At 47.2% G+C, this 19777-nt stretch overlaps 1 protein-coding gene across 1 annotated transcript in view; it reads right to left on the bottom strand.

The window, feature by feature from the left end:
- The window catches only part of LOC147030806 (fibrillin-2-like), a 332975-nt gene extending 315251 nt beyond the window's left edge, over positions 1–17724 (bottom strand). Inside the window, exons 1-5 of the mRNA XM_085875239.1 lie at positions 17276–17724; positions 16323–16405; positions 15908–16006; positions 15044–15139; positions 6724–6819 (exon numbers count right to left, since the gene is read on the bottom strand). Coding sequence (XP_085731365.1) covers positions 6724–6819; positions 15044–15139; positions 15908–16006; positions 16323–16405; positions 17276–17418 — 517 coding nt within the window. The 5' untranslated portion in view covers positions 17419–17724. The remainder of the gene's footprint in view (positions 1–6723; positions 6820–15043; positions 15140–15907; positions 16007–16322; positions 16406–17275) is intronic.
- Positions 17725–19777: the final 2053 nt, after the last annotated feature.

Raw genomic sequence — 19777 nt, 5'->3', positions numbered from 1 at the left:
GAGCTCGGGAAGGATCGCGGCTCACGGCGATTGGATCCAGCTCGCTCTCGCTGGAGCCCGTGTCCGAACAACTTGAAGACCACACGAGGTGGAGAGGTTCGAGATTGGTTCTGGGTTTCAGCTCACCTGTCCTCTGAGCTGGAGCTCGTTATTAAAGGCCTCTGCCACCATTTCTTGGGTGTGTGTGTGTGCGTACGTGTGTCCGTGGGCCCGTCTAATAAGTAGGAAACTGTTAAGTGATTGTGTAGAACGGTTGTAGTTCGCCTATCATACGTGTTTTGCCTTGTTTAATTGCATACATGCTTTATTATAATAAATGTCCTTGTGTGAATGTAAACCTGTTCGTTGCGTCCATTCCCTCATTGAACTGCCCCATCTTGCTCTCGGAATATAGTCGGTTTTTAAATGATCGGGTCCAGCGGGACTGCGCGATAATACACCGCTCGGTTATCCCAAAAGGAAGCGAGCTGCTTAAGCGGCTCGTTTCCAAGCGGTCCCGTTGAGGTACAATCTCTCAGTAACCTACCCACGCGATTAATTAGGTATTTCGACAATTCGGCGATTGACCCTGTAGCGCGGGTAGAGTGCGGACAAGGTTGTGGTGTGCTTAAAAATACACCCGTGGCTGGTTTTCGGCATTGATCTGGAAAGCCGCGACTGGATTGTCCGTTCGGTGGGCGAAGCGACCGCTATTGGTTAGACGCGGTCGTTCACACGCCGGCGGGCGAGAATCTACAACAATATAATGATATGTGACTCGTAAAAAAATATCTATATCTGCATATATTTATATAATTTATGTATACACCTCATTATACTTTTTTCACTGTCTTTGGGCTATTGTTAATACAACCTCTTCCATGTAACTCACAATCCCTGTGGAATATCTCCGGATCGCTGTCCCTCTCTGTAGCAATGTCTTGTTTATGTACGTATTCCATCCTAACTCGAGCTTCTTAATCTGCGGTGACTTCAACTCCCTTGGCTATGATTATTTACACACTTTTGGTGATGTAAATATACACAAACATTTGGTTCATATTACATTATGAATGCCCCACAGAGCGTAACCATCGTCTATTTTGTTCCTATCATTGTACTTTTACAAGCTTTGCTTTCTGTAAACAAAATGAAAAAAAAATGAACAAACAGGGATTAAGGCCAGAAACATAGAATCTGAAAGACACAACTCAGGCCGAATGTTTTTTTTACTACCTGCATCTTTGACTGATTTTAACGGTTCATCGAAAGAACAAATATTTGTGAATTCCTGGTAAATACTTCTTGTGGTGCCAGAAGCGTGGTGACTTCACCAGCGAAGCACATATTGTTTGTGCTCTTTGAGAAAGTGCTGAGAACTCCAAAAACTGGACATTTTCTCTTTTCAAGAAATGAATGATTTCCCATGAGATCTGATATAAATCAGATGATGCTCTTCACCAGATCACATGAAAAGTTTTGTAAAGATGTAGCTGCACATCGTCATTTCTCTCACCTTTGATAAGTTTGTTTCTGGTGACAATTTGGCATTTCCCATCTGAAAGTTACGCATCATGATGCTCAGATCATCGGTTCAGGTTACATTTATGAGTACAGTGGTGCGTTGCTTTTGTCCATTGTAAAACGAGCAGTTATCCACCCTTCGGGTGGATGGAGTTTGTGAGGCTTTTGCCGAATAAAGCATATGCTCTATTGCAATAAAATCTGATGAGTGGTTGTGGGGTGTAATTTTTCTGTTCAAGATTTTTCAATTCCAAATTTCCAAGATTCCAAGTCTCCCAAGTTTCTCAAGATTAGAAGAGTTCCAAGAGTCCTGCGCAAGGTCCTGCACTGTTTCTGCATAAGTTGCAAGAGTTGATGTCGGACATACGTTTGAGCCTTTGGTCGAGCCTACAGCAGTTGACACAGTTTAGACAGCAGTGTGGTTGATGACAAACACTGACCTACCATGTATATAGATGTCTTTCTAATTCAAATAAAAGTACACTGATGTCTCCCAATGTCCTTAAGAGTCTGAGATGACTTAAAAAAGAAAAAAGTTTTCACCCGAAGTATGAAGTAACTTTCACTTGACTACCCAAAGGATCGACGTGGTCAAGTTAGTTGTCAATTGAAAGATAACAGAAAAATACATGGGAATTTAGGACTAAAGGTTTGGCAGTGATGGATCTTGATAGATGGTAATCTTTGTCTACTTAACATAATGAGTTCCCTTATATGGAATTTCCATGAAGGAGAAGGAGGCCATTCAGGCTGCACAATGGTTGCCAACCTATGGTTGCTTCTCTGTGCTCGATCATTTAAAAAAAAAAATACTGAGCATCAAGCAAAGCAGCAGCACGTAACATTTTAAAAGTCTTTGGTATGATCTGGCAGGGTTCGAACTTCAGACCTCTCTAGTTGACACTAACCATTACACCCCCCCCCCCCGACCCCCGCACCGAGTCTGATTACTTCTTCTTCTGCTGCTGTTTGCTTGTGATGAATATCTATTTCTCATTTCTGGATGGGTGACTTTCAGTAAAGATGAGTTGATTTGAACTGCATGAATTACACTAGTTATAATTCTGTCATCTCCTGTACTATCACAGGTCATAAAAATATGCCTCAGCGATAACTCGCCTACTCTTCACGGAAGGATCTTTCACATCCATCAACTAATGCCGGCAGACAGGATGCCCAGCTTAATGTCCGAGGGACGGCACACACATTGATGAATCACCCTGCTTGTGAAACACCAGGAAGATGATTTATAGCTGGGTCGGGATTAAAAACCAGGTGAAACATCTCAGAGGGGAGTGCACGTAACTCGTGGTCATCCTACCGGGCCCGAGGCCCCAAAACATCTTTTCTAAGGAAGTGTGCATTCTTTGAAGTCAGGGGATATGGAATACAATGGCTGCACAAGGATCATGCCTTCAATCACAAATTATGTACTTTATAATGACAAGGGAGTAATTCTAACCTCAAGGAAAACCTATTAAGTCATGAGAACAGTATTATGGTAAAAATAGTTTTGTACGATAATACAGGTTGAAATGCAGATGATGAAACACACACAAGTGAAACTCCTGCACACTTGGTGCAGAAAGCACAACCAAGGTGAAGCACCATCAGTTATAAAACTGTGGGTGAGAGTATTCGTGCATGAGATAATGCTTTACATCTGTCAAAATTCAGTAAGATAAGAGAAAAAGAGAAAAAAAAGAAAAGGAATGCTGATGATCCCCCATCTGGACAAGGTGATGAATCAGGCAAACGATGACGGCTTGGAGTCCACGAGGATATAAAAGACATTATTCATGACACGTGTGTGGAGATGAAACTCCAAAAGGGTTCCTGTATTGGTTCTTTTTCAACAGGTAACACCAAAGAATTAGAACAGGTGTGGCAGAAGAGAAGGTGCTTGGATATTTGGAGCCATAATTTCCCATTGAATCCCAAAGGGCAGCCCATAATGGACACCTGTTCTGCAGATTGGCAGTGTATCAAAGCAGTCTTGGCAGTGAGGCTTGCTTGCCTTTATCGGAATCCTTTGCACACTAGAAATGGAGTCCAAATATCCACAAATTAAAGTCGGCCTGTCGTCAAGGCATGTTGCTGGCTCTGCTGGAATGAGTTCCTGTGTTGTATCACGTCTTGCTACGAAAAGCCGAATATAAAAATACAGAAGCTGGGTAAAATACAGCTTTCTGCTCTCCTTCAAACCATCGAACAATGTTTCCCTTTTTAAACTACCCAATATCATTATTCCCTTCTTTTTGGTCGCTACTACGACAACATAGAATGCATTTATTGGAAAGACAAATGGCTGCAGTAAAAGGTTAGTGGCATTAATCTTCGTGGAAACATTGACAGAGAGGAAAAGTGTTCATAATGGAGAAGAGCTACCAAAAAAAATCATGATCCGTTTGATACAATCATTTTGGGGCTGGAAGGATAGCAGAGACCCTAGAGGTATGCACACTGCATGCTGAGCCGTCCAGAAGGAGAAAATCTCGACACAGGAATGAACTGCCATCCCGGTGTTCCGCAGACAGGGAGCCACCAGCATATGTGCGGTCCGACAGATGGATGGTAACCTGGGTGTCCTACTTGACAGTACTAGCCGTTAGGTGACAACAAAGATCAAAGGGTGACTTTCATGAAGAGTAGGTGAGTTATCTCCATCAGTCTGAATGAATCAGAGAAAACCTCATAGCTTCCATTTTTACCTCCGCCACTTGCGGTGGACGTTATGTTTTCACCCATGTCTGTCTGTCTGGCTGTTTGTCTGTTTGTTTTTCTGTCTATCTGTGAACATGATATCTCAAAAAGTTAAGGACAGACTCGGAGGACATTTGGTGAACAGGTTGGGTCCAAATATCTGCAACCAATGACAAGTTATGAAATATCTGCAAGTTATGGATAAGTTGTGACAAAACTTCGTGGATGAGTTGGGAAGGTGATAAGAACAAGCTGATTCGATTTTGCTTAAAGTCCGGATGCAGATCCGGCCTATCAACGGGATGCAAAATGTAAATTGTTCACCCTGGTGGAGGTATGCGCTCCACCAAGTGCTGTTCTAGTTTTAAATGCTTCACTTCTGGTGTAGAAAACAAATACATCTTTCAGAGAAAATTCTCACGAGATGATGAAATTGTTTTCAGATATCTATCAGATCTCCCAGGAAATCACAAGAGATTTCCAGAAGTGCATTTTGATGGCTCTATTCCATAAACGAAATGCTTTGATAATAATCAAGGAGATACACTGGCGACAGCCCAAGATAAAAAATCTTGGACATTATATCGAGATCAATAATGACAGTGGAATGCACTAATTATACAACTGTAGAACAGGGGATAATTTAAATATGTCAGGATTGCAAAATGAAATTGCAATCAGTGAAAGTGAAAATATTGATCTCCCAATGCAATATAATACATGGATAAAGACATCAAGAAGGGGATGGTGTAAAACTAAGATGCTTGACAAGCCAACACCGAGCAGGTCTGGCAGGTGCTCCAACCGGAAGCACGTCAGCGGGGGGGGGGGGCGGGGGAAGAAGAGAGGACAATCCTCACCACTCATATGCATCAATATAATACCAGATCATGACATTTGCAACATAGGAATGAGAAGTAACCCAATGATGATGACGTGGCTTTCTCTTGTTTTAACAACAAAAAAAGAGCTCCATGCTTCCATGCATGATTGGAAGTAGGTTGAGTGGTCTATAAAAACTCAACAATGAAATGGCCGCGTGTGCCAGCTTGGCTCCCATTGGCTTGATAAAGCTTGTGGATCGCAAGTGAAACGTTGCCTGAGGCTGACACTGCTCTTCCCATTTGTTTCAAAATTGGAGAGTGTAGTTGTTTTATTCATTGGTTGGCTGTGATATATATGTATATATATATATATATATATATATATATATATATATATATATATATATATATATATATATATATATATATATATATATATATATATATCCATCCATCAGAACCATACTCTGTTGTGCAGAGCATTGGTGCTGCCGAAGCAGTCTCCTTGGCTATTGAATACAATCCTGGACGGGTCGCCACTCCGACACAAGATACCAGCAAGCTGGCACTCATTTTGCAGACCTCAGAAGGATGACAGGCCGAGTCAACTCCACCTGGTATTAATTCAACAGCTGAGTGGGATTTGAACTCAGGATCCGAGGATCCCAAGCCCACCACCCTAATCATTAAGCCCACGCCAAGCATTCAATATATGTGTGTGTATGTTTGTATGTGTATATATACATACTTATGTATACATATACATACACACCCTTTGTGATTTATTTATATATCCAATGGAGACCCATGATTGTATACAATGGTTTACAAGTTCTGTAATCTGAGGAAAACACAAATTCCTGCTTTCCCTCGCACTTTTATCATTACTATTTTGTATGCAGCCTGTGGCTGCTGATTGCATCATTGCTGGGAGCGTGGCTGTGCCAATGTTACAGTGCCCCCTGTTTCCAGTAAGCTGGTAGTCATTTTGCCGATGTCGGAAAGATGACAGACAGAGTCAACCCACCTGGCGTTATTTAACGGCATGACATGAGCTCAAACTCAAGGCCCTAAAATCTTAAGGCAGCACCGTAACCGCTAAGCCAACACCAGGCTTCCATCACACTGCAACCCAATCAAATTTAATTATGGCCTGCAATATTCTCTCGTATTCTCCCCCCATCCTTCATGCCCTCAAACATCAATGACTTCCTTAGATTGTCCTTGCATTCATCACAAGCCCAGACAGCCAAAAGCACCACAACTGTCCCATTGCATTTGCAGTCTCATTTCTATTGCTTACAGTGGGTGCAATTACTACGACTCCCCACCCACCACCTCCAAGGGCTGCAGCTGTGTAAGCGTGCTGCACTGCAGAACACGACAACGTCCACTCGGAATGTGGCAAAAGCAGCCGGTGTACAAAGAGTAGATTTATTAGCGGGATCTTTGCTGGAACCCATGCCCCCCAACCTTCTTTGCATGCGCTCACCCACCACTCCGTTAACCCCTGGCATGTTACATCAGACTTGATATCCTCAACCTGCTTCGTGAAGCACGGAGAATTTTGAAGCACATGTATTTTTGCCATGTATGGAACGCGGGGCACGTGACAAACAGATTTATGAATGGAGGAAGCCAGAGCAGGGCGAGAGGCCTAAGCAAATAGAGACTGAGACAGAAAAGAACTCACCACGCTCACACTGTACCCCAGTGAAGCCGTAGACACAGGCACAGCGGTTTGGTCCAATGCAGCGTCCACCATTTTGGCAAGCTTTTTCACACACGGCTAGGGGTGAGGGGGGGGGGTAAGGGCAGGAAAGAAGGCACAGAAAAGAGGGGTCTTATAACAAATAGATGAGTTAACTCAGCCAAGACAAAAGGCCACTTGACCCATCTTGCCTATGTCACACCCTGTGTAGCACTTTCAGAAAGAAAATGATTTTTACTCAAATTAATTATTTTTTAACAAACATAGCTATCATTTAAAGGTTATAGGAAAAAAAACCAACAACATTAAATCCACAGTTTACCGCCATTGATGCACCCTCTTTCAACCATTACGTTAGTTATTCAGGCCTGTTGTTTGTGTCCTTTATGCTGTCCCTAAAAACAGAACGTTTCCTGTTTGGAATGATTTTGAATTTTGTTTGACTGCCAGACAAACAGAGATGGAGAAAATTACCTTACGACTCTGCGCATGCGCGATCGGAAAAATATTGCGTACAATTTGCCAAATTCAGAGCCAAAGTACGGCTAAACTGCAGGTGCGTGGTACAATCCATGCTCCCAATCGTGCTCCCCTGTGTTCCAAAACCAAGCAAGTCTACTTTGGAGAAGAAATGTCAATCATGGTTATCAACTATTACATGATTTGGTGATCATTTTTGATAATCGCGATCACCACGATTCACACCGGAAGTGCCGAGTATAGATGGAGGATCGGCCGTGCCATTCATGTTAATATGCAGTAGTACTGTATATGCCGAGTGTTTCAAGTGCAGTAAGTCAACAGCCATCCTGTAAGCTCTTAAAAGTTTAGCAATTTATTTTATACTATTCTAAAATAACGACATGACAATGGTGTTGAAGCCATATAGCTGTACAGAATATAATTTTTATGATATCAAATAGTGTTTGTGTATATTGATGGATGAAATCAACAGAATGTTGATCGATTTCTGTCGTGGGAAACAAGGAGAAGCTGATGTTTTGGGCGTTAACCATTCGACCTCAGCAAAAGAGGGTTAATCACCGAAACGGCAGTTTCACCTTGCTTCCCATAGCAGTAAGGATACCTCGATCAACGTCCTGTTGATTTCATCCATCGTTCTACCTGTCCCTCGACACAGATCACAGATGTATGTGTGTGTGTGTGTGTGTGTGTGTGTGTGTGTGTGTGTGTGTGTGTGTGTGTGTGTGTGTGTGTGTGTGTGTGTGTGTGTGTGTGTGTGTGTGTGTGTGTGTGTGTGTGTGTGTGTGTGTGTGTGTGTGTGTGTGTGTGTGTGTGTGTGTGTGTGTGTGTGTGTGTGTGTATATATACACACGTTTGTAAAAAGAAAATGTATGAGAAGGCTAAAATGAAATTTTGTAGCGCGACTAAAAACTTTGGGTCTCATGCATTGTTTTACTGTCGATCCTTTCCTTATGCTCCAGAAAATTAACATTCTTCACAACATCACTTTTCAAGTGCAACATCAAAGTCAAACACCATGATGGATTTTATCCACCAATGTGACTTCAACAGGTTCATCGGCAGTCAATGTGTGAAGAGCGTTCACTCAGACCAACAGGAGCATCCAGTTGGATGTATTTTTCAATTTTGTTTTTCTGCCAGATAGACAGACTGACTAAATAAATTACCTTACTCACAATCTGCGCATGCGTGATCGGAACAAGATTCCGTTCAATTTGCCAAATTCAGAGCCAAAGTACTACTAAACTGCAGGTTCATGTTACAATTCATGCTCCGATTCGGGCTCTGCAGGGTTCGAAACATAGAATTAAATTGAAATTAAGCGGTTCCTCAATCATAGACTGATGTCTGTCAGGTAAACAGACAGACAGATAGAGTGAACTAATTGCTTAACCCTGCATTGTGCTACGCATGCTGGGTAATTATATCTCTGACATGCTTTATCTCTGGCCCAAGCTGTTGTTTTATCTCCTCCATTGCCTCCTACCACCCCTTCCCCTGCCCCTTCCACCCAACCCCCCTCCAGACTCCCACCCCACCCCACCCCTCCCTCCTCCCATTTCTATCCTTCCCCTCCCTCCTCCCACAAAGATACTGGGCACTGCCCAGAGTCTAACATAGATCGATTGGAGAGAGAGGAAGGTGGGTATAGCGAAGAGGTGGGGGGAGGGGGAGAGTGAGGAAGGCCAACCACATCTAACATACATCTATTGGACTCCTACAATTAAGAACATATTTAGACAAACATCACCCGTTGCTTCACTGACTGGGAATACTAAGAGAGGAAAGAGAGACAGGGGTGGGAGAGAGAGAGAGAGGTGGGAAAGAGAAAGAGAAAGAGAAAGAGAAAGAGAAAGAGAAAGAGAAAGAGAAAGAGAAAGAGAAAGAGAAAGAGAAAGAGAAAGAGAAAGAGAAAGAGAAAGAGAAAGAGAAAGAGAAAGAGAAAGAGAAAGAGAAAGAGAAAGAGAAAGAGAAAGAGAAAGAGAAAGAGAAAGAGAAAGAGAGAGAAAGAGAGAGAGAGAGAGAGAGAGAGAGAAGGGGGTAGGGGTTGAGGGAGAGCGAGAGAGGAGGGAGGGGAGCAAGGAGAGGTGGGGGAGTGAAGACGGGGTGGGGAGAGTGAGGAGGGGTGGAGGAGTGAGGAGGGGTGGAGGAGTGAGGATGGGTGGAGGAGTGAGGATGGGTGGAGGAGTGAGGAGAGTGAGAGAGAGCGAGGAGAGTGAGAGAGAGCGAGGAGAGTGAGAGAGAGCGAGGAGAGTGAGAGAGAGCGAGGAGAGTGAGAGAGAGCGAGGAGAGTGAGAGAGAGCGAGGAGAGTGAGAGAGAGCGAGGAGAGTGAGAGAGAGCGAGGAGAGTGAGAGAGAGCGAGGAAAAGGGAGAGCGAGGAAAAGGGGGAGAGCGAGGAAAAGGGGAGAGAGCGAGGGAAAAGGGGGAGAGCGAGGAAAAGGGGGAGAGCGAGGAAAGGGGGAGAGCGAGGAAAAGGGGGAGAGCGAGGAAAAGGGGGAGAGCGAGGGAAAAGGGGGAGAGCGAGGAAAAGGGGGAGAGCGAGGAAAAGGGGGAGAGCGAGGAAAAGGGGGAGAGCGAGGAAAAGGGGGAGAGCGAGGAAAAGGGGGAGAGCGAGGAAAAGGGGGAGAGCGAGGAAAAGGGGGAGAGCGAGGAAAAGGGGGAGAGCGAGGAAAAGGGGGAGAGCGAGAAAAGGAGAGCGAGGAAAAGGGGGAGAGCGAGGAAAGGGGGAGAGCGAGGAAAAGGGGGAGAGCGAGGAAAAGGGGGAGAGCGAGGAAAAGGGAGAGCGAGGAAAAGGGGGAGAGCGAGGAAAAGGGGAGAGCGAGGAAAAGGGGGAGAGCGAGGAAAAGGGGGAGAGCGAGGAAAAGGGGGAGAGCGAGGAAAAGGGAGAGCGAGGAAAAGGGGGAGAGCGAGGAAAAGGGGAGAGCGAGGAAAAGGGGGAGAGCGAGGAAAAGGGGGAGAGCGAGGAAAGGGGGAGAGCGAGGAAAGGGAGAGGAGAGCGAGGAAAGGGAGAGAGCGAGGAAAAAGGGAGAGAGCGAGGAAAAAGGGAGAGAGCGAGGGAAAAAAGGGAGAGAGCGAGGAAAAAGGAGAGAGAAAGCGAGGAAAAAGGAGAGAGAGCGAGGAAAAAGGGAGAGAGCGAGGAAAAAGGGAGAGAGCGAGGAAAAAGGGAGAGAGCGAGGAAAAAGGGAGAGAGCGAGGAAAAAGGGAGAGAGCGAGGAAAAAGGAGAGAGCGAGGAAAAAGGGAGAGAAGCGAGGAAAAAGGGAGAGAGCGAGGAAAAAGGGAGAGAGCGAGGAAAAAGGGAGAGAGCGAGGAAAAGGGAGAGAGCGAGGAAAAAGGGAGAGAGCGAGGAAAAAGGGAGAGAGCGAGGAAAAAGGGAGAGAGCGAGAAAAAGGAGAGAGCGAGGAAAAAGGGAGAGAGCGAGGAAAGGGAGAGAGCGAGGAAAGGGAGAGAGCGAGGAAAAGGGAGAGAGCGAGGAAAAAGGGAGAGCGAGGAAAAAGGAGAGCGAGGAAAAGGGGGAGAGCGAGGAAAAGGGGGAGAGCGAGGAAAAGGGGGAGAGCGAGGAAAAGGGGGAGAGCGAGAGGAAAAGGGGAGAGCGAGGAAAAGGGGGAGAGCGAGGAAAAGGGGGAGAGCGAGGAAAAGGGGGAGAGCGAGGAAAGGAGAGCGAGGAAAAGGGGGAGAGCGAGGAAAGGGAGAGCGAGAGGGAGAAGCGAGGAAAAGGGGGAGAGCGAGGAAAAGGGGAGAGCGAGGAAAAGGGGGAGAGCGAGGAAAAGGGGAGAGCGAGGAAAAGGGGGAGAGCGAGGAAAAGGGGGAGAGCGAGGAAAAGGGGGAGAGCGAGGAAAAGGGGGAGAGCGAGGAAAAGGGAGAGCGAGGAAAAGGGGGAGAGCGAGGAAAAGGGGAGAGCGAGGAAAAGGGGGAGAGCGAGGAAAGGGAGAGCGAGGAAAAGGGGGAGAGCGAGGAAAAGGGGGAGAGCGAGGAAAAGGGGGAGAAAGCGAGGAAAGGGAGAGCGAGGAAAAGGGGGAGAGCGAGGAAAAGGGGGAGAGCGAGGAAAAGGGGGAGAGCGAGGAAAAGGGGGAGAGCGAGGAAAAGGGGGAGAGCGAGAAGGGGGAGCGAGGAAAGGGGGAGAGCGAGGAAAAGGGGGAGAGCGAGGAAAAGGGAGAGAGAGCGAGGAAAAAGGGAGAGAGCGAGGAAAAAGGGAGAGAGCGAGGAAAAAAGGGAGAGAGCGAGGAAAAAGGAGAGAGCGAGGAAAGGGAGAGAGCGAGGAAAAAGGGAGAGAGCGAGGAAAAAGGGAGAGAGCGAGGAAAAAGGGAGAGAGCGAGGAAAAAGGGAGAGAGCGAGGAAAAAGGGAGAGAGCGAGGAAAAAGGGAGAGAGCGAGGAAAAAGGGAGAGAGCGAGGAAAAAGGGAGAGAGCGAGGAAAAAGGGAGAGAGCGAGGAAAAAGGGAGAGAGCGAGGAAAAAGGGAGAGAGCGAGGAAAAAGGGAGAGAGCGAGGAAAAAGGGAGAGAGCGAGGAAAAAGGGAGAGAGCGAGGAAAAGGGAGAGAGCGAGGAAAAAGGGAGAGAGCGAGGAAAAAGGGAGAGAGCGAGGAAAAAGGGAGAGAGCGAGGAAAAAGGGAGAGAGCGAGGAAAAAGGGAGAGAGCGAGGAAAAAGGGAGAGAGCGAGGAAAAAGGGAGAGAGCGAGGAAAAAGGGAGAGAGCGAGGAAAAAGGGAGAGAGCGAGGAAAAAGGGAGAGAGCGAGGAAAGGGAGAGAGCGAGGAAAGGGAGAGAGCGAGGAAAGGGAGAGAGCGAGGAAAGGGGGAGAGCGAGGAAAAGGGGGAGAGCGAAGAAAAGGGGGAGAGCGAGGAAAAGGGGGAGAGCGAGGAAAGGGGGAGAGCGAGGAAAAGGGGGAGAGCGAGGAAAAGGGGGAGAGCGAGGGAAAAGGGGGGAGAGCGAGGAGAAAAGGGGAGGAGAGCGAGGAAAAGGGGGAGAGCGAGGAAAGGGGGAGAGCGAGGAAAGGGGGAGAGCGAGGAAAGGGGGAGAGCGAGGAAAGGGGGAGAGCGAGGAAAGGGGGAGAGCGAGGAAAGGGGGAGAGCGAGGAAAGGGGGAGAGCGAGGAAAGGGGGAGAGCGAGGAAAGGGGGAGAGCGAGGAAAGGGGGAGAGCGAGGAAAGGGGGAGAGCGAGGAAAGGGGGAGAGCGAGGAAAGGGGGAGAGCGAGGAAAGGGGGAGAGCGAGGAAGGGGGAGAGAGATGAAGGGGGGAGAGAGATGAAGGGGGAGAGAGATGAAGGGGGAGGGAGAGCGATGCCTCACCACACGTCATTATGCACTCCAAGAGGGAGGGGTGAGACAAAGAGAGAGGGAGGGGGAAAGAGAGGAGGGGGTAAAAGAGAGGAGGGGTAAAAGAGAGGAGGGGGTAAAAGAGAGGAGGGGGTAAAAGAGAGGAGGGGGTAAAAGAGAGGAGGGGGTAAAAGAGAGGAGGGGGTAAAAGAGAGGAGGAGACTGCTTAAGCAGCATCAACACTCTTCACAGAGCATGGCCCCAATGGATGGATGAATGGATTGGATTTGTCAGTGTCAATCGTAAAAGTAATGGATAAGAAGATTTTGAATTCCCTATTTGCATATTGTATGATTTTTGTTGGTTTGTAAGCAGCCTGTGGCTGCTGGACGCATCATTGCTGGGAGTGCGGGTGTGCCGCTGATGCAGTGCCCCATTTCCAGTAAGCAAGTACTCATTTCACCGACCTCGGAAGGATGACGGGCTGAGTCAACCCACCTGGTATTATTTAACGACACGACAGGGACTCAAACGCAAGACCCTTACATCTTAAGCCAGCAACCTTAACCGTCAAACAATCATCAGGCCATTGCATGAATAATAATATGATTAATCCACCTGGAATTATCAAGTGAAATTAATGCTTTTAAATGGCAATAATCCATGGCATTCTTCAATGGCATTGCCACAAAGGGTCATTGTCACGTAATGTTTAGAATATCATTGGTTACGCTACATCAGTAAAGTAAAACTGCTCTCGGGTTGTTCGAGATAAAACTAACCTCCACAAACAAGAACAGGCCTCTATCTAAAGATTCTGTTTAAGAATGTTCCTGACATATATGGCCATAAACAAGTCTATATTTGGGCAGGGTGTTGGCGCACGTCGACCTGCTCTTTTCAAAAGATTTAACATCCACAGTGTGAATGCAGATGGGACAGCCAGCTTCATGTTCCATCGCAAGATACATCGGGTTCCGAGATGCAGCACTCGTTGCTGTTACAGCACAGAATGGTAGTTTTCAGTGGGGTCGGACCCTTGTTGGGATCAACTCCAATGAACCCAACGATAGTATGCTGAATGTTAGTTTTAAAAGAGTCAATATGACGAATCATAACACTGCTGGACCCAACATCAGAAGTACTTTCACATATGTTGAGATAATGCGTGTGAGACTGATATTTGGGGTGTCCAACAAGTTCTACGAGCGAGATACAGTTCTCACAATCGTCCAAGACACACCAACGTTTTACTTTTCAATATGCTGTATAGTATAAGCAGATGTAAGGTAAGTACAATAGTAAGAAAATAATATTCATTTAATTATTTTTTACATAACACTATTTCTCACTGACGGCATCTGCGATAAATAGGGGAACGCAAGTTCTCTATGTAAATGTGTATCGTGTAGCGCCGCCTCCAGGTGCAGGAGGGTATGACAAGTCTCCAACATTTACAGTATAGACAGCATTCCTGGACACATTTTCCAGTGCAGTGAGGTGTTTTAAATTACACAGCAAGAGGTATTTTGAATCACACGTTTGAATAAGGATAGTGACATAACCCCACTGGGTGCTCTCTCAAGGAGCGGGTGCTTATAGTATTCATAATTCGTTTCAAAAGTGATTTCAGGTTTTCCGAGCAATTATTCAATTCACTCATGTGTGATTCGCAAGAGAGCAGTGCAGTTTAAAACAGCGCATTGTGGGAAAATGCAGAAAGGCTGTACCCACAGAGCGGGAAAGCTGTACCCACAGAGCGGGAAGGCTGCACCCACAGAGCAGGAAGGCTGTACCCACAGAGCGGGAAGGCTGTACCCACAGAGCGGGAAGGCTGTACCCACAGAGCGGGAAGGCTGTACCCACAGAGCGGTATGGCTGTACCCACAGAGCGGGAAGGCTGTACCCACAGAGTGGGAAGGCTGTACCCACAGAGCGGGAAGGCTGTACCCACAGAGCGGTATGGCTGTACCCACAGAGCGGTATGGCTGTACCCACAGAGCGGTATGGCTGTACCCACAGAGCGGTATGGCTGTACCCACAGAGCGGTATGGCTGTACCCACAGAGCGGTATGGCTGTACCCACAGAGCGGTATGGCTGTACCCACAGAGCGGTATGGCTGTACCCACGGTGAGGTATGACTGTACCCACGGTGCGGTATGGCTGTACCCACGGTGCGGTATGGCTGTTCCCACGGTGCGGTATGGCTGTACCCACAGTGCAGTAGGGCTGTACCCACAGTGCAGTAGGGCTGTACCCACAGTGTAGTATGACTGTACCCACAGTGTAGTATGGCTGTACCCACAGTGTAGTATGACTGTACCCACAGTGTAGTATGACTGTACCCACAGTGTAGTATGACTGTACCCACAGTGTAGTATGACTGTACCCACAGTGTAGTATGACTGTACCCACAGTGTAGTATGACTGTACCCACAGTGTAGTATGACTGTACCCACAGTTTAGAACAGCTGTACCCACAGTGGAGTATGGCTGTACCCACAGTGGAGTATGGCTGTACCCATAGTGTGGTATGGCTGTACCAAGCAATGAGTGTGATTACTTACGTTGACCACAATGAGTTCCAGTGTAACCTTTCTGACAGCGACAGTTGTCTTCATGGCATGAACCGCCGTTCATACAGCGCAGATTGCAGTGGTGAGCTGAGGGGGGTTGTGAGACAAGTGGAATATATGAGCAGAATATGAAGATGAAGAAGATCCTGAGATACAGTCTTTGAACTCATCATTATCTCAGATGGCAACGCATGATAAAGAAAGAAGAAAAAATAAAAGGTGTTGAAGAGGAAGATGAGGATTCAAAGAGGTGCAAGAGAAAAGTCAAAGATGAAGTAAAGAGAAAATAATATGACACCTTTAGAAGAATATGACACCTTTGGAATCATGAGAAAAGATGAGGATAGAGAAATTGAAGAAGCAAGACATGGACGAGGGAAGCTGGAGAAGATAGAAAGGAATAAGAAGAGGAAGAAGAGCAAGGAATAAGGGAAGAATAATAATAAGAAGAAAAGCAAGGAAGAAGAAGAAGAAGAAAAGCAAGGAAGAAAAGCAAGGAAGAAAAGCAAGAAGAAAAGCAAGAAGAAAAGCAAGAAGAAAAGCAAGAAGAAAAGCAAGAAGAAAAGCCAGAAGAAAAGCAAGAAGAAAAGCAAGAAGAAAAGCAAGAAGAAGAAGAAGAAGAAGAAGAGGAAGAAGCAGAAGAAGAAGAAGAACAAGGAATGAGGGAAGAATAATAAGAAGAGCAAGAAGACGAGGAAAGATGGTGAGAAACCAAAAGAGATGAAGAACTAAAAGGAGAAGAAGAAGAGGATGGTGAAAAAGAAGATGATGAAGGATATTAAAAAAAAGAAGGATAAGAGAAGAAAAGGATGGTTATTAATTAGAGACAAATTTTGATCTCGATGGTTCACGTACGCAGGCTTCCACTGCAGGATGGCGAGGTTCGCCCGCTAGAGCACGTACACATGTTTGGGCGGGAGCAAAATCCATCACCACAGCTGTTTCTGCAGATTGCTGTGGGGTCGGGGTGGTGGGGGTGGTGGGGTTGGGGTGGGGAGGGTGGTGGGGTGGTGGGGTCGGGGTGAGGGGTTGGTGGGTGGTGGGGTCGGGTGACCAAGGATTGCGGTATGTTAAGGGTCTATGAGGGATCAGTGCAAGGCTTAAACACCCGGTGGTCTTAGTGTTACCGATATCACCAAACAGAGCCCTGCTACCAATAATTATATATTTGTTTTATCTCCTGATAATTCAGAAAATTAATATAAATAATTGAAATATATACTCCAGGTCGTCTCCCCCCACCCCCCCCCCAAGGAAATGGCGAACTCACGGACAATGCACTGGTTCCCCCTGGGCAGTGTCTTCCAGCCTGGACAGCAGTACGAGTGGAACCGAGAGCCGCACACATTGGGCCTGCAGACACACGCACCCGGTACGAAGCGTTTCCACAGGCAAGGTGTGCCGTGCCGCGAACCGTGCGACATGAAAACCGTGCTGTGATTGTGAGCATCCACCCGCCACGGCACAATGTGAGCTCCCGGCGCAGAAAAAGGGGAGAGTGAGAGTACGCCGTACGGACAACAGCACGAATCAGATCAAGGAAATGTGAGGTTCGATCACTTTTCGCCTTCAAGTCCGCTGTACGCGGTGACTCCCCAGCACGACTCGCGCCAAAAAAACTTGAGCGCAATTTTCGCGCGTTCCCCAGTCACTCGGCTCCCCGATCACTCGGCTCCCCGATCACTCGGCTCCCCGATCACTCGGCCACTCGGCTCCCCGATCACTCGGCCACTCGGCTCCCCAGTCACTCGGCTCCCCGATCACTCGGCTCCCCGGCCACTCGGCTCCCCGGCCACTCGGCTCACCGGTCACTCGGCTCCCCGGTCACTCGGCTCCCCGGCCACTCGGCTCCCCGGCCACTCGGCTCACCGGTCACTCGGCTCCCCGGTCACTCGGCTCCCCGGCCACTCGGCTCCCCGGCCACTCGGCTCCCCGGCCACTCGGCTCCCCGGTCACTCGGCCACTCGGCTCCCCGGCCACTCGGCTCACCGGTCACTCGGCTCCCCGGTCACTCGGCTCCCCGGCCACTCGGCTCCCCGGCCACTCGGCTCCCCGGCCACTCGGCTCCCCGGCCACTCGGCCACTCGGCTCCCCACTCCTCTTCATCCCAGAACTTTTAAATTGTATTTTTCCACACTCAACCACTCAAAATCTCTCACACTCGCTTTTACTTCTAATGAACACTCACGGACACGCTTTCCACTCATCGCCATGGATACTCACCCGCGCAGTACGTCGTCCCCGCGGCGTCGCTCCCGACTCAGCGCCGCCCGGGTCCTCTGCGCCGGGGCCGGTTCGGGCCACCCGGCCACGCACAGGGCGGCCAGGCCGGCGCACAGACGCCGCAACCAGCGGGCCGAGACCATGGCGCAAAGACGAAGAAAGAGATGAGGGTCGAGAGATGTCGGAGGATCCCTGGGTGGAGGAGAGCGGCTGCGATGTGCCTTAGTGCAGATGATGGAGATGTGGAGAAGGGTCCGTGCTTTGCTTCCCTGAGCTCCCCTCTCGTACAACTTCCCCCCCCCCTCATCCGTCAAGGGCCACAGAATGATGGGGGCAAGGGGGAGTCACTTGCGAGAGTTCTACCCCCCCCCCTCCTCCTCATTTCCCTCCGATCCTCCTTCACTTAAAGGGCGCGCAGGAGGAGCTTCAAGGGGTAAACGTCACCAGCGAGGCCAAACTGGCTGTTCCGAGCACTCACCCTCACCACACCCGTTACCTGTCGGTTCACCCTCCATCAGTCCAAACATTTCAACCGCACACCACCCCCACCCCCCATGCCCCCATCCCGGAAAGCTCACCCAAGTGCTCTGCATGTGTGACATGTTATAAAGTTCATTCCTCATTTACACACAGCCTGGGATTACCCTACACTACACCTTCCCCTCTCGGGAAGGGGATTCGGGGGGAGGGGGGGTGAGTGGTTTGGGGACAACCCTGAATTCCCCCCACCCCTCCCCCGATTTAAGCTAGCATGTGCACTACAGTAATTAATCACAGCGAGATGTAGTTATATAATATCATTTCACACTTTGATATACAACAGTTTTATAAAATGTAAATTGAAAATTAAAAATAAAACATTCACATCAAACTCAATTAGTTAATTTACATCATCATCCCACAGTCAGCTGACGTAACTGATTGATTAATATTTTAATAATCAGCATTGTATGATCAACATTTTGTTTCGGTTAACTTATTTATATTATCATCGAATTAAAAGTTATTCATATTGATCTTACTTTTTTTTATTTACTAATTTCCATTCATCTTACTTGTGCTTATTTAACGATTAATCGTTTTCACTTATTACGATTTGTATGTTTTTTTTTTTTTGTTTTTTTTTAAACAATCAATTCCAAAATTTTACAATTGCTGATACCGCACGTGAAAAGGCTGAATGCCTAAACTCGATGTTTGCATCTAAATCTTGTGTCCGAAACCCATCGCTTTCTGTACCCACCTTACCCAGTCGCACCCAACTGTCCCTGGACTCTGTGTCCTTTTCTTCTGACAAGGTGGAGAGCTTGCCGTCAAACCTCGACTCAGATTCTGCAAGCGGTCCAGACGGCATCAGCCCACATGTCCTAAAAACCTGCTCCTCTGCTCTTACTCGTCCTCTCTCTGTTCTATTCATCTTCTCATTTGCTCACGGTCATCTGCCATCTGCTTGGAAATCAGCAAACATTACCACCCTGCATATTTTCTTTGATATACAACAGTTTTATAAAATGTAAATTGAAAATTAAAAATAAAACATTCACGTCAAACTCAATTATTTAATTTACATCATCATCCTCGTGACCTCTGGCTCACAGCTAGCAGACATGAATACCACTGCCAAGGTAAGTGAATCTCTCCATCACCTCAACATCATCACCTCAACATGGTACAGACAGGATACAGGCCCATAGCCAGGGCTCAGTATTAAGGGGTGCATATGAACTGGATGGGGGGGCACAATTACTTTTTTTTTAATATTTTTGATAACCCGGAATACTATTGTATTCATGCAGCATTGACACATCTATACTGAGGTTGCCGTCGCATACTAACCAAATTGATCTCAGCTAGATTTAATACGTTCCGATGTTTTTGGCCTAAAATTATTCGAATGCAGGAGAGCCGCAACAAACTAGCACATTCACAGTGCAAATATTCAATGATTAGACAATTGGCACCAATTCAGGTGCACTTATACAAGGTGTTGTGAAGAATTGGCATTAGAAAATTAATATACCAGAGATACAATGACTAAACGGGGGAGGTTGGCACCAGAATCAGTGCACTTTGAAATAAGATACAGTTGGCTATGACCTGCGATCATCACGTTAAACTATCAACAGCAAATACGACCAGCCTGAAGATACCACAAGGTCCACATTTAAAGCAGTCAATTACACAGGGGTAAGGTCATGCACAAAGCACTAGATATGGGATATGCAAAGCACCAAACACAACATTTAACTGAAACATCAGAAGTACAAAGCAGCCGACCACGGCGGGTGCTGACCACAACCACAATCACACATGCATCACCAGCAGTCACACACACAATCTGAACTCCTCGTATAGTTTTTATACCACTGTACTCGCTGTCAGAAGAGCTGCAGGTGACGCGTCTCGGTGTGGAATCTTCTGAGGACCTTCTCCTTCCATTCATTCAGGCATTTACGTGCGAGGTCTCTCTCGAAGGTCAGCCGTACCAGTTGTGCCTTGCGT

The sequence above is a fragment of the Eptatretus burgeri genome, chromosome 3 (genome assembly GCF_056783735.1).
Source record: "Eptatretus burgeri isolate ZD-2024b chromosome 3, Ebu_testis_v1, whole genome shotgun sequence".
NCBI lineage: Eukaryota > Metazoa > Chordata > Myxini > Myxiniformes > Myxinidae > Eptatretus > Eptatretus burgeri.
The sequence above is the reverse complement of the archived record's forward strand: the minus strand, read 5'-3'. Positions and strand labels throughout refer to the sequence as shown.